The sequence below is a fragment of the Trachemys scripta genome, chromosome 12 (assembly GCF_013100865.1).
Source record: "Trachemys scripta elegans isolate TJP31775 chromosome 12, CAS_Tse_1.0, whole genome shotgun sequence".
Lineage (NCBI taxonomy): Eukaryota > Metazoa > Chordata > Testudines > Emydidae > Trachemys > Trachemys scripta.
In genome coordinates, this window is record NC_048309.1 from 9,825,070 (window position 1) to 9,839,037 (window position 13,968).

A 13,968-nucleotide genomic window follows, 5' to 3' on the forward strand; every position below is an offset into this window, starting at 1 on the left:
TTATTTATCTAATTCTTTTTTTAACCCAGTTATACTTCTGGCCTTCACAACATCCCTTGGCAACGCGATCCACAGGTTGACTGTGCACTGTGGGAAGAAGTACTTCCTTATGTTTGTTTTAAATCTGCTGCCTATTAATTTCATTGGGTGACCCCTGGTTCTTGTTTATGAAAGGGCAAATAACACTTCTTTATGCACTTTCTCCACACCATTCATGATTTTATAGAAGTTTATCATGATTCATATCCCCCCTTAGTCATCTCTGTTCTAAGCTGAACAGTCCCAGTCTTTTTAGTCTCTTCTGATATGGAAGTTGTTCCGTGCCCTTAATCATTTTTGTTGCCCTTCTCTGTACTTTTTCCAATTCTAACATTTTTTTTAGATGGGATGATGTGACGGAGTATACCAAACCCTCTGAGGTCCCCTGCTGAAGGTCTTGTGGCTGTGGAAGGCCAAAAAGGGCAGTGGAGAGGGTCCTCCAAAGTGCCTAGAGTGGCTGTGTGGGATACAGCCAATCAGGGCCCAGCAGCCTCGTATAAGAAAAGCTGCAGGGCCAGTGGAAGATCAGTTCCTTGCTGGAGCTGTAGGAGTGTGGATGATATGTGGCTGGCTGACAGAGCTACAGACCCCAGACAGGGCAGCGCTGCTAGAAGCTGCGGAGAGCGAGAAGGAGCCATGAGCTGGTTGCTGGGACTCTGTTAGGACAAGGTCCTGAGGTAAGGGTGAAGACAGTGCAGGGCTGTGGGGAAGTGGCTCAGGGAATTAGAGAAGCCTTGCAATATAGTTAAAGGGATACAGCGGATGGCTGCAATCTACAGGGTCCCTGGGCTGGGACCTGGATTAATGGGTGGGCCTGGGTCTCCCTCACCTCATCCCCCATTAGCCACTGGGGGGAAGTGGCCTGGACAGTGAGGTGCCCCAGAGGGGGAACTGAACTATAGTGACCCAGATGGAGAGCTGTAGCCAGGAAGCCCCAAGGGGGCAAAGACATTGTCTCCAGGGAGGGAGCCCTGGGGTGCTGCTCTATCCCAGAGGAGGAACAATCAAAGCGTGTGCACTCGGCCAAGGGGGTGCTCACGAGAGGTGAGTGCACGCTGTTACGGGTGACCAGAACTGCATGCAGTATTCCAGGTGTGGGAGTACCATGGATTTATATAGTGGCATTATATGATCTTTTCTGTCTTATCTGTCCTTCTCCAAACAGTTCCTAACATTCTATTCGCTTTTTTTGGCTGCCATTTCACACTGAGCAGATGTTTTCAGAGAACTAAGCAGGATGACTCCAAGATCTCTTGCTTGAGTGGTAATAGTGGTAAGAGGGTCACCTTCTAAATGACATAAAGCAGCAAGACCTACAAGGTGGACTTTAAGGAAAATGGTCTAAGACTACAACAAAGGTAGCTGTATAAAAATATTCAGGCCATATCCTTGGCCTATCACCAGATAAGCGGATGTCAGTCCTTTAGCAGTGGTATGATTTTAACTAGTAGAATCTCTTCTGACTCAGAAGATTACTTCAAAATATTCTCTGCTCCCCAAACAGTCCGATTTTGTGCTCTTCCCTCAAGAATCAGAGACTTTAACTTTGCATAGATGAGCCTGGCCAGTTCCATTCTCTTATAAAATCAACTAAACTCTTCTCCACCAGAAAGAAAAGCAAATCTGTCTCACCCTATATGGCATACGTGTGTGTCTGCTCAATGGAGAGTGTATGGATTTGATTCTCCTCTCACATACACCAGTGTAAATCAGGAGTAACTCCACTGAAGTCAATGAAGTTACATGGGTGTCAGCGTGAGAAGAAATCAGACATTTTATGTTTTCCTAACTTTATTAGCTAGAATCTTCTTATATAAGCAAGTGTCTACGCTTTGAGTAAAGACCAGTGGAAGACATTTGTCTTCAGAGAAAAATATTCCCTGTTGGCCCTGCTAGTTTAAGGTCCAATGTACTTAAATGTGCAGAAATTTGCAGCAAGAACAATTTTCTACAGGATTTCCTGATGGAAAAACCATGGCCCCTCCACACTCCAGCAGTCAGCATTGCATTGCCAAATTACTAATTAATTCTTCTTCATTATTTAAATGTACATGATGTTTGCTTCACACCATTTGTTTTTAACTTCCTGTCCCCTGTTGGTTTCTTGGAAGGAACATAATTATTAGCATTTCCATTCTTCTTCAGATTTGAACATGCCTGTGTTTTTTGCCCCTGGGTGGGGACAGCTGAACTATGGAACTTGGGACATTGTTTGAGGGGTCTAATGTTACCAATATCCTGAATACCAACATCCTGAATCTTAGAGCTGCTTGCACAGGGCTGCATATTGAGAAGTTGCGGCTTGGTGGCTGACCTCTTTTTCATCTCATTCCTCGTTTCACAGGCATGTTTCTGTGGGGATGACGTGCCACCCATAACCTCAGCAACTTTTGAGTGACTTGGATATGCATTTAACTGGCTATTTTCTTCACAGTGTACATCTCTTCTGTGACCTGAAAGGCTGGTGGGGAGCTTTATCACACTTTCTTTGGGAGTTAACGGCTTGTTAGGCGAAGGGCTATGCAATGATTTGCCTTTGCCAGGGCTTTTTAGGGTCCGAACGATACTAGGAGCCGTCTGAGGCCTAGCTTTGGCTGTCTTTCCTTTCTCGTGCTGTATAGTTTGTACCTGCAGCCACTCCAGCTGCAAAAGCCGATCGATATATTTCTCAATAAATCCTGCTGGTTGTGGTCGAGATTCCGATTTACACTCCGTGTTAACAAACATTGCCAGCTGCTGCAGGTCCCAGGAGTTGAAAGGAGGTGGGAGGAAGTCAGGATAATAATACATTGATTCTTTATACCCTGCATCAAAGAGGTGTTCAAAACATGCTGGGTCAATTTCTTCAGCTCTGAGGTTGAGTTCTGGCAGTGTGCAGGGGGAAGGAGGAATGGGAATTCTTTCTGAGTCAGAAAGGTCACTGGCACTGTCCTCAGCAGCATCCTCTTGAATAATTCTCACTGATTGAAAGTCAAGAAACATCTCATTCACAGAGGTCCCTGGATATTTAGAAGTGCAACCGACAGCTTCAGTCACATGCTCTCCAAGACTTCTTTGAGATTCTCCTTTTTGATTAGAATTACATCTTTGCATCAGAACATCTTCTGCCCTACTGGAGCCACCTTGTGAATTCCCCTTCAAATTGGAAGGGATTCTGTGTAGTCCAGATTCACTTTGCTTTCTTTCTGTGAGGTCCTTCTTTGCCCCTCGTACTTTGTACAGTGATGTGCAAACACTCATCATTCTACATGAAAAGAGAGAGCATTTACAGTTAGATCATTTAACCCCTTTTGGAACTCCAACTACCCCAGGGCTTGCTAACTCCACAACCTCTGGAGCCCCAGTTGTGTCCACAAGATGAGTCAAAGACTGAAAATAAAAGATAAGAGAATTGGTATGACTTGAGAATCTATGAATGAGATGACATTAATATTTAATTTGCAGAAATAAACTTGCCTAAGTTCCCATTTAATGGTTTGACCATTTTGATGCACATCACTTACAACGTGTTTATATGTAAAGTGTAGAATATATGGAAGCAAATTTGGATCTGCAGGAAAAGGCAGGCTCTTGCAAGAAGGGTCAGTTGAGATCTGAGACAGAAATAAAATAGCAAATAAAATAGCTAGGCTTTCCGGGCCCTATCACCAACTCGTGTAAACTGATGTAGCCCCCTTGACTTCAACTGAGCGTTGCCAATTTATACCAGCTGAGGAGCTAGCCCTCTGTGTGGTTAAATGGTTAAAAAACAGAAAACTTCTGCTCTTAGCTCCTAAACCAGTAAATACAGACATTACCCACCATTTGCCCATGGGTACAATGAGGTGAACGGGAGAGATCAGGTTTTTAATTATGCTTAGAACAGGAAATAATGGTGGTAAGCGTGTGGTTCCTGTTGGGAAATGTTGTCTTTATAAACACATACAACTGACTTTTTTTTTTTTTTTCTCACTGTCTCCCACTTCATTCAAATCTGATTTTGACTATAAAGCTCTTTGAGGTAGGATAACAAGATTCCAATAACTTAACTTAAATCTGTGTTCCTAATAACTGAACATGAAGGGTGATATCATGGCCCCAGTTAAATCAAAGGCAAAACTTCTATTGACTTCAAAGCCAGTATTTCACCTGAAGACTTATGTGCAGCTTCGAAAAATCCATGGACATCAGACAGACACTATAAAAAACTTTACCTGTTTTGCTGATGAGCCTCATCTAGCCTGTTTCTTTCCTTGTAAAGAAAACTTGGTTGACTATCATCCTGGGTGCAACGGAAAGTCTAGAAAACAGATGTAAATATGTGTATCTAAAACTGTAATAAAGAAAAATCTGACATAAAATGTAAGCACATTTTTATATATGCAAAGGATTTGAATTGATTTACCTTTTTGGTGGTATTTAAAATACTTTTGCTTAATCTGCTGGGAGAAGGTCTCACAGGGGAAAGTGGTTTCTCTAGTCCTTTGGTACTTGGATGTCCCTTTCCACCACTGGAACTAGCAATAAATAAACAGGGTATTGTCAAGTATATTGTTGTTTAATTACAATCACAGCTTCGGTACAGATTTTTAATGCAGATTCATTTTAAAAAGGGGGCGAGAAAGAGATGGTCACAATTATACTTAAGTGTTCCTTAGATTTAAGGGATTTCTCATTTATGCTTCACTAAAACTTTTTCATGCATATTTGGTGGTCCCTTTTAATGTACATGCCACATAAGTGCTTAACTCACAAATAGATATTTCAACAGTAATACTTCACACTTTTATAGCACCTTCTATCCAAGGATCTCAAAGCAATTTACAAACATCAGTAATTAACCATATTGCTATTGTTTTGCACAGTGCATAGTACAATGAAGACCTGGTTCATGACTCGGACTAGGTGGTTCCACAATACAACTAAAGTAATGATAATAATATGCAGTATTAAGAATATAGCAAGCCAAATCTTGTTTGCCTTTTTTATGTGCATAGTGCCAGTGATGCTCCAGGGATTACTCATGAGGATGTAAGCAGAATTTGGCTCAGAATATGCAGTCTGTTACAATATTAATAGAAGCTATTTAACAACAGTGGTACAAAGCAAAATTCACAGTTTTGCGTGATTACAGGTTGGTGCTTAAATCAGGAGCAAAAAATCCCCCACACATTCAAAATGAATGATATGCATTACTGACCTGGACAATTTGATATTATATACCAGAGAGTATTCCCTTAAATAAATCAGACTCTCTCTGGGGCCACATTAAGAACCCCCCCCCCCAAAAAAAATTTTAACATATTAAAATAATGCATTCTCTAAGAATAAGAAAAGTTGTATTTGCATTGCACAGGAGCACTATACCTTATTTTAAAAAAAGAATGCTTGAAGATGTCACTTCAAAACAGCAATCATATTTTACCTCCACGTCTGCTTTCAGATGGATTGTAGTAAAATTCACTTCTGTCAATACATAGTACTCATTTTTAGTTGGAGTCAGTACCATGCGTTTTGTTTGGGAAAATGATGTTTTGCCACTTTAATGGGTTATAAAATAATGAAAGCAAGTCCCAGTCCCCCCAGCATGGAAACAATCACCTCTAACTTTGTGACCTGCACATAAATTATTTGATCATCTGTTTCGTTGTGAATAAACAAATAGGTAAATGAAGAGGAAATAAATGACAACCTGGCTAGCCCACTGAGTCACACAATCAGTTAGATACTAATCTGCAATAACTACATATTTCCCTAGCAAAGAGATAGAAAATAATTTCCTTACATTACCATTCCTTTGTGGGTTTCATGGATTTGGCTGTCCTTTTTCATTGTCCCTCGTTGCAGTAGTAAGGGATAATCTTGAATGCCCGGTCCCATTATTATTCCTTTTAAAGAGTACTTGCAAGTTACACCTTTTTCTTTTTTTACATCATTTTTTCACAATCTTAAACAAAGGACTCCAACCTTTTCTGCGTATAAGGCAGAGTGCAGTGGAATTAAATATCACCACATCCTATGGATGCAGTAAACAAACACCATGCACTCCCCTCATAAAACACGTGATATAATCTTTCATAACCGTAGGATAAAAATACTCAGCCAGCCAGCTGTACTGGAAAACAAGATTTCCCTCCCCCAAAGCTTGCGGAAGGAGCAGCTGCATTATTCATCTTCGGATTGCTGATCTTTGTGGAGCTGTCATTACCGGGGTTATTGAATGGAGCGCAGCACAGTGCCCCCACCCCCTTCCTCCCTGAGGAATAGGTTGGCCATTAGAATTGCAAAGCATTGTGGGTCAAGGACAGCAGGGAGATACGCATACTTTTCTATGGGAAGCTCAGCTGCTGCTGCTGCTATATTTATCAGGCACAGCCTGCCAGTCACTCCTGACTAGCATACCCTGGATTAGGGGCGGCTGCGCCAGGACCATCCCAAAGCATGAGGACCCCTGGGAATCTGTTGACAAACATGGCCGTGCACGATCACTTGTAAAAGCAGAGGGCTGCATTTAAATGCACAGCAGCACTGGCACAGTGACCCTTTGTACACTCCATGGTGATTTAACTTCCTCTTGCACAGAAGCATTGGGTGGAGCTGAGTCGCATTTGCCAATGGGTGTGGGTATAGGGTGACCAGATAGCAAGTGTGAAAAATCAGGACGGGGTGGAGGATAATAGGAGCCTATATAAGAAAAAGACCCAAAAATTGGGACTGTCCCTATAAAATCGGGACATCTGGTCACCCTATATGGGTATCTCAACTTTTACAATAACAAGAACAGGTGATCAGGCACCTGTGCTTTCCCTTTGAGCTGCCCTTTTGTAAAAAAAAAAAATAAATAAATTCATAGACCTTGTATATCAGGGGTAGGCAACCTATGGCACGCATGCCGAAGGCAGCACACGAGCTGATTTTCAGTGACACTCACTGGCCACCGGTCCGGGGGGGCTCTGCATTTTAATTTAATTTTAAGTGGAGCTTCTTAAACATTTTAAAAACCTTATTTACTTTACATATAACAATCGTTTAGTTATATATTATAGAATAGATTTATAGAAAGAGACCTTCTAAAAACGTTCAAATGTATTACTGGTACGCAAAACCTTAAATTAGAGTGAATAAATGAAGACTCGGCACATCACTTCTGAAAGATTGCGGACCCCTGTTGTATATATTTGTAGACACTGGCAAATTTTAACACTACATCCATTTCATTTTTGCTCCTTCTTCCAAAATTGCAATTTTAAATCTGAATTGTATATCGAAAATGCCTGGACTAGAGCAGTCTATGGGCTGTTCTCTCTTATCCCCTTGAAATTGCATTCTCTGGACTAGGGATAAAGAGAGAGGGGTGATGTAATTTCCAGAAGGTGATAAACAACCAATTCCAAAATCCCATCCTCTCACCAGTCGTTGGTTCTGATGTAGCAAAATGCAGTTTCTTAAACATTTTGCTCTTCTCCATTAGAAATCTCATCCCTTGGACCAGGAGAGAGGACACATAGTGGATGTGATTTCTGATATGTTTCTCTGCCATCCTTCCGCAATTGCTTCAACCACTTGTCTTCCGCCCTGCCAAGGGATGCGATTTCTGATAAAGCGAAACATCTCAGATTTTGCATCCTCTATCTATTCTTGGCCCTATCCCCCCCAGGGAGCAAATTTTGACAAGTCTCACCCTTCAGATAATTTTGAATCACTTTGCTTTAAAAGTGACAACTTTTTTTGTTACTTTTACTAAATATTACATTTTACTTGGAATGTCTCAATTCTAATTGTATTCCAGAGGGGAATAATTTTTTAAATGGTACTCTATAAAGGTATAATGATGAGCATTCTGTTGGGAAGGACTGCTCAGTTAAAAGTAATATTCCTAGCCTGATTTCTGTCTGTGTCTGTCTCTTTCCCATAGCTGTCCCACCAGAAAAACTGAATTACTCTCATTACAAAAAATTAGGACCAGATCCTTGCTCCCAGTAAAATTACTTTTTGAAGTTCCAGTCAACAAAGCAGCCTTCAAGCTGATCTAAGTGGCCAGCTAGGGATTCTCCTAGTATAATACAGAATTTCCAGTGGCATCAGGCCGGTGTAGCAATGGTAACTGTGGATGTTCATCCCCTTGTTAATTCATGCCAATTATGTTGGCAGTCAATAATGTCCTTAACTAGTCTGTCACATTCCCTCTACCCCTTCTGCTCTGCCAGTGACATCGTCAACATCCTTTAATCTGCACACACAAACACCTCTGCACCCACCATCTCTACAAATATGCCTGGAACACTCTTCTACAACCTATTTTTCAAGTCAACATGGGCAAATTTGCCCAAGTGGCTAGTGATTTGGGGTGCTTCATTTTTTGAATGCCCAACTTGAGACACCTTAAAGGGGCCTGATTTTAAGAAAGTGCTGAAATCTCACCTCTGAAAATCAGTCTTAAGTTGGCCCCCAAAAACTGAGCCATGGAAAATCAAGTCGCTTTTGAAAAACTTGGTTTAGCTCTCCCAAAAATTCACTTTTGCCACAAAGCCTGTAAGAGGTGAACTATAAGAAATGTAAACTTAAAACTGAACTGAGTTACATGATCATGTGTATTTAAACTTGTCCGTTTCCTCTCCTTTTGCTATAATTTGTTCTCTCCCGCCTTTGTTGTCATTTTAAACTTCTAAACTGTAAGTGCTTCAGGGCAGAAACCACCTGAAGATCCTTGCACACCTGTCCTCTTAATACAAATAATAAGTTACGTTTTTGTTTGCAATCTTTTATTGTTTTCATTTGTGAGAGTAAATGTATACACAGCTTTTAAGTGTTAAATACATAGCAGGGACTATGAATTACTTTGTATTTGTGCAGCATCTAAAAAGAAAGCATCCCAAATTTAATTGGAGCCTTTGGACACCAGCAGAACCTATTGATGATCTGGAGATCCTGCCATTATTTATTAAATCAGTGAGGGGAAGGTACCTAACTTAAAAATGGCTGCAAAGCAACATCCAAGTTCCTCTACTAGCTTTGAAATTGTTATTGGAAAAATCTATCAATGAACAAATGCTAAACTCTCAGAGGCAGGGCAAGGCCAGCCCTTTTGCTCTGTTTATAGACTGCCTTGCACAATGGTCCAGGACTGCAGCTCCCAGGTGCTACCACAGTGCAGGGCTGCATTAGCTTTTTGTCGGCTCGGCGCCAGACATATTTGTGGGCCCCCATAAGGAACAATTGTAAAAGACAGGCAATTGACACAGGAGTTGTCTTTGACACAGCGCACAGCTGCACAGCTTTTATTTAAAAGTTTAAGTTGCAGATGGAGGTGGCTCCCACTGGGGTACCAGCAATGGTAGCCTTAGGACAAAAAGAACACACACAAGTGCACATAAAATACATTATAGATGTAAGCAGAGTCAGGATGAACTCTACCCTGGCATCTGGTGGTGAATTATGGTGAGTGAGGAAAAGAACTCCTGGGGCTGATCTTGTTTGCATAGGCACACCCACTCGCCTGGCATGAAACAACAGCAACTGAAAGTGGTTACTTTAGCTGGTGTGGGATCCCCAGTTTTCTCTGTTATTGGGGCAGGAAGAATAAAGTGTTGTTCCCCTGATTCTGTGAATCAAGGCCAGTGGAACTGTTGTATGACAGAAGGACTGAGTGAGTCCTTCACCAGTACCTAAGTAGCACTTGCTTGACAAGGGGCATGTGAACAAAACCCAGTGAATTGAGAGAGGATGGGGACAGGTGTTTGTATGTGATGGTCTGGCCCTTTCTGAGGGTTTGAAACACCAATTGCACTACTGCCTGTCTCCACTGTTGAATGTCAGAGCTAATTTTGATTCTATTAGGAGTCTAGTTACAGGCTGCTGAGCTGAATTCACTTTGGGCCAATGGTGCACTAGCACTGGGGCTCCCCTACTATGAGCTGACATTGCTAAGAGCTGAAATCACAAAAGAGCTAAAGTTATTAAGAGCTGAGATCACTGAGTGCTGTATTAACTAATGGGGGAGCCTGTAGCTATATTGCTAAGCAGCTGGCGGAGCAATTTGTGGGGATGACTGGAGGAGCAGCGAGCGGTGCAGAGTCTTGCGGGGCCGGTTGGAGTGGCCCAAGGAACGGCGAGCGGAGCTGTTTGTGGGGATGGCTGGAGTGGCTCACAGGTCGGTGAGCGGAGCGGAGCAGTTTGTGGGACGGCAGGAAGGGACTGGCTCGTGGTGAAGGCTGTGGCGGAACCCCTAGATACAGAACCCGGCCCTTGTTGCTGCCAACTTAGATGGGCAGAAGGGTTACATAAAAGAAAAATACAAAATAAAACACAGTAGGTAAAAACAGCTAACAAAAGCCAAAGCTGGCCAAAACACCAGCCACGTGCTGCTCCCACTAAAAGGGAAACTTCACGCTATCTCACCCTTCCCTACCAGGGCTTGAATTATTTTTTTTGTATGAAACTGGGGAAGATTTAAAACGTTTTAGAACATTTTAAAATATGAAAAACTGTAATACATTTTATTTATAGCATCATTATTCATACTAGTCTTGCTTGTCTAACGAGTACATCTGCCATACTTGAAAGAACCCATCAGTGGCATAACAACAGCCAGGCGAGTGAGGCACTTGCCTTGGGCACACAAAGCCAGGACGGGGAGGGGGCGCAGAAAATGGTGGAGGAAAAAAAAAAAAGAGCAGAGAGTCCCTGTCTCTCCCCTGCAGCAACTGCTGCCGCAGGATCCTAGCGCCCCCCATCTCGACTGCCAGGGCAGACTGACTCTGAGCCTGCCCTTCCCCCTCAGACCCTTTCATTTTCCAATGGGACCTCCAGCAGCACAACCCTCCTTCCCCCCCGCCCACAGTCACCGCTCCTGCCCCATGCTGGGCAAGGAGGCAGCCCCATCCCTCATCCCCAGTGAGGCTACAGTCAGGGGCAACAGCAGGGGAGGAGGCACACGCAGCACCCTCCGGCACCCACCATGGGGGAGGCGAGGGTGATTCCTGGACCTGAGAGGGACCCTAGGAGCTATAGCGTAGCTAGGGGGGTTCAGGGGGAAGCGAGCAGCGCCCACCCACCCCCCTTCCCCCGCCCCCCCCACCGAGCCCCTCCGAGGGGAGATGCAGCATGGCCGCAGCATGGCCAGAGGAGCCAAGGAGGGGGGGAGTGGAGCAGTTGGAGGAGGAGCCAAGGAGGGGCGTGGCCAGAGGAGGAGCCAAGGGGGGGGGCGCCTTTGTTATGGTTGCTCCCCCTGCACTGAGAAGCTGGCTACGCCACTGCCTAGGAGCACATGCAGTGACAGTGGTGGGGGTGAGAGTGCTGCTGGGGGGGCAGGAAAGGGGGACTTCTCTCCCAGAGCTTGCTGCTGCCAGCAGGGAAAGGGCTGGGGGGAGTCCTCCTCTCTGGCCCCTGTCCCAGAGCAGCCTGCCTGCACCCCAAACTCATCCCCAGCCCTGCCCCACCCCAGAGCCCACACCCCCAGTCAGAGCTTTCACCCCCCCACCACACCCTCAATCCTCTGCCTGAGCCCTGAGCCCCTCCAGCACCCCAAACACCTCAGTCCCAGCCCCAGCCAGAGCCCTCACCCCCCACACTCCTACTCTCGCCCTGAGCATTTGCATTGTAACAAATTAAGTTTCAGGGATCACCCATTGTAGTTTTCCCACAAATACAAACCCTATCACATATGAGTATTACCAGAAAAGAATTAACCTTGCTTAACTGCACTGACATTATTACTTAGCCCTTTCTATCATGGTGTGTTGAGGGATAGATATGAAAGGTTTATTTTTCTTTTTATTGAACATTTCATATCTTTACTTAATATTTAGATTAAGGTCTCTCCGACACACAGACACACACTTTTGACTGGAGCATTATACACTTAATTACTAACACTGCATCAGTTTATTTTAGGGCTGTTGATTAATCGCAGGTAACTCACGCAATTAACTCAAAAAAATTAATCACCATTAAAAAAAAATACTGTGTTAATTAAATTGTGACTGAACTCTTGGGAGGGAATTATATGTCCCCTGCTCTGTTTTACCCACATTCTGCCATATATTTCATGTTGTAGCAGTCTCGGATGATGACCCAGCACATTGTTCATTTTCAGAACACTTTCACTGCAGATTTCACAAAATGCAAAGAAAGTACTAATGCGAGATTTCTAAAGATAGCTACAGCACTCAACCCAAGGTTTAAGAATCTGAAGTGCCTTCCAAAATCTGAGAGAGATGAGGTGTGGAGCATGCTTTCAGAGCAACACTCTGATGCAGAAACTACAGGACCTGAGCCACCAAAAAAGAAAATCAACCTTCTGCTAGTGGCATCTGACTCAGATAATGAAAACAAACAGGCATCGGCCCATGCTACTTTGGATTGTTATCGAGAAAAACCCATCATCAGCATGGACGCGTGTCCGCTGGAATGGTGGTTCAAACATGAAGGGACATACGATTCCTTAGCACATCTGGCACGTAAATATCTTGTGACGCCGGCTACAACAGTGTCATGAAAATGCCTGTTCTCACTTTCAGGTGACATTGTAAACAAGAAGCGGGCAGCATTATCTCCTGCAAATGTAAACAAATTTGTTTGTCTGAGCGATTGGCTGAACAAGAAGTAGGACTGAGTAGACTTGCAGGCTCTAAAATTTTACATTATTTTATTTTTGAATGCAGTCTTTTTTGTACATAATTCTACACTTGTAAGTTCAGCTTTCATGATGAAGAGATTGCACTACAGTACTTGTATTAGATGAATTGAAAAAGATTTTGTTTTCCAGTGCAAATATTTGTAATCAAAAATAAATATAGAGTGAGCACTGTACAGTTTGTATTGTGTTGTAATTGAAATCAATATATTTGAAAATGTAGAAAACATCCAGAAATATTTAAATGGTATTCGATTATTTTTTAATTGCATGATTAATCTTTTTAATCGCTTGACAGCCCTAATTTATTTTAGAAGGCTGACAAACTATAGAATAGTATAAAGACTTCTAAGTCTGCAGATGTGACAGTTTAGCATTCAGCTCCCTCCCCATACACCCCTCTGAGTCCCAGTGTGCATTTAACCTTCTTGCTGTTAGAGATTTGACCCCCTCCCACCAGGCCCACAAAAGGTTAATCTGGCCCTTTTTGGGGTGCAGACTCTGGGATGGAGTTGGGGTGCAGGAGAGTTGCAGGCTACGGGGAGTTTGAGTGAGGGGTGCAGGTTCTGACCTGGGGCAGGGGATTGGGGTACAGGAGGGGGTGCAGACATGTGGGCTCTGGGAGGGAGTTAGCAACTCAGCACGTTATATAAGAGAAAGGAGCTGCAGTGATTTCATATAGACATAGAAACTGATAAAAGACACTTTTACATATTCAAAATGTGAGATGCAGAGTTTGAGGGAGGGAGGAGGGGGGGCGGTGTCTGTACAATATTTCACAGCATTCAGTCTCCTGGCTGGAGCAGCAACGTAGCTCTGCACAGGGCTGCCCAGAGGATTCAGGGGGCCTGAGGCAAAGCAATTTCGGGGGCCCCTTCCATAAAAAAAAGTTGCAATACTCTAGTAACGTGTATTTGGAAATGTAAAAAATAACCAGTGAAATATATTCAAAAATTAATTTGTAATAATTTGAAAATACACTAAATTCATTATTTAAAAACATTAAATGCTTTAATGGTAAGTATACATTTGCAATTACATAATGGGCTGTCGCTGGGTGATGGTGATGGTTGGTGCCAGTGGGCTGTCGCTGCCTGGGGGTGGTGCTGCTGTTGCCCAGGGCAGGGTGGGGAGCTGGGCTCTGGGTTGGGGGGTGCCCGGCTCACAGGGGCTGGGCTCAGGGATGTGGGGAGATGGGGTCAGGGATGTCCGGCTCAGAGGGGCTGGGCTCGGAGCTGGGGGTCAGGGCTGTGGCGGGGATGGGGTCAGGGGGGCTGGGCTCGGAGCTGGGGGTCTGGGCTGTCGGGGGGATGCTC

General features: G+C 43.7%; 1 protein-coding gene across 4 annotated transcripts; it reads right to left on the reverse strand.

Moving 5' to 3' along the window:
• Positions 1-302: 302 nt before the first annotated feature.
• Positions 303-6,313, reverse strand: FAM217B (family with sequence similarity 217 member B). Of its 4 annotated transcripts, none has more exons than XM_034787557.1 (4): positions 5,804-6,313; positions 4,424-4,529; positions 4,233-4,318; positions 303-3,283 (listed from the first exon to the last, which is right to left on the reverse strand). In XM_034787557.1, the coding sequence occupies exons 1-4, from the start codon at positions 5,896-5,898 to the stop codon at positions 2,077-2,079; spliced, it is 1,494 nt and encodes a 497-aa protein (XP_034643448.1). In that variant the 5' UTR covers positions 5,899-6,313; the 3' UTR covers positions 303-2,076. The 4 variants fall into 4 exon arrangements, with proteins under 4 accessions (XP_034643448.1, XP_034643447.1, XP_034643449.1 ...); XM_034787556.1 differs by having other exon boundaries at positions 4,424-4,535; positions 5,804-6,311; XM_034787558.1 differs by having other exon boundaries at positions 4,424-4,535; positions 5,809-5,926.
• Positions 6,314-13,968: the final 7,655 nt, after the last annotated feature.

Excerpts from the sequence above, each read along its gene's own strand:
- FAM217B (XM_034787556.1), bottom strand. The coding sequence starts at position 5,898 with ATGGGACCGGGCATTCAAGATTATCCCTTACTACTGCAACGAGGGACA. Across the intron at positions 4,319-4,423 it reads TTTTAAATACCACCAAAAAG|ACTTTCCGTTGCACCCAGGA; the intron begins GTAAATCAATTC and ends TCTGTTTTCTAG. Across the intron at positions 3,284-4,232 it reads GAGGCTCATCAGCAAAACAG|AATGATGAGTGTTTGCACAT; the intron begins GTAAAGTTTTTT and ends CTTTTCATGTAG.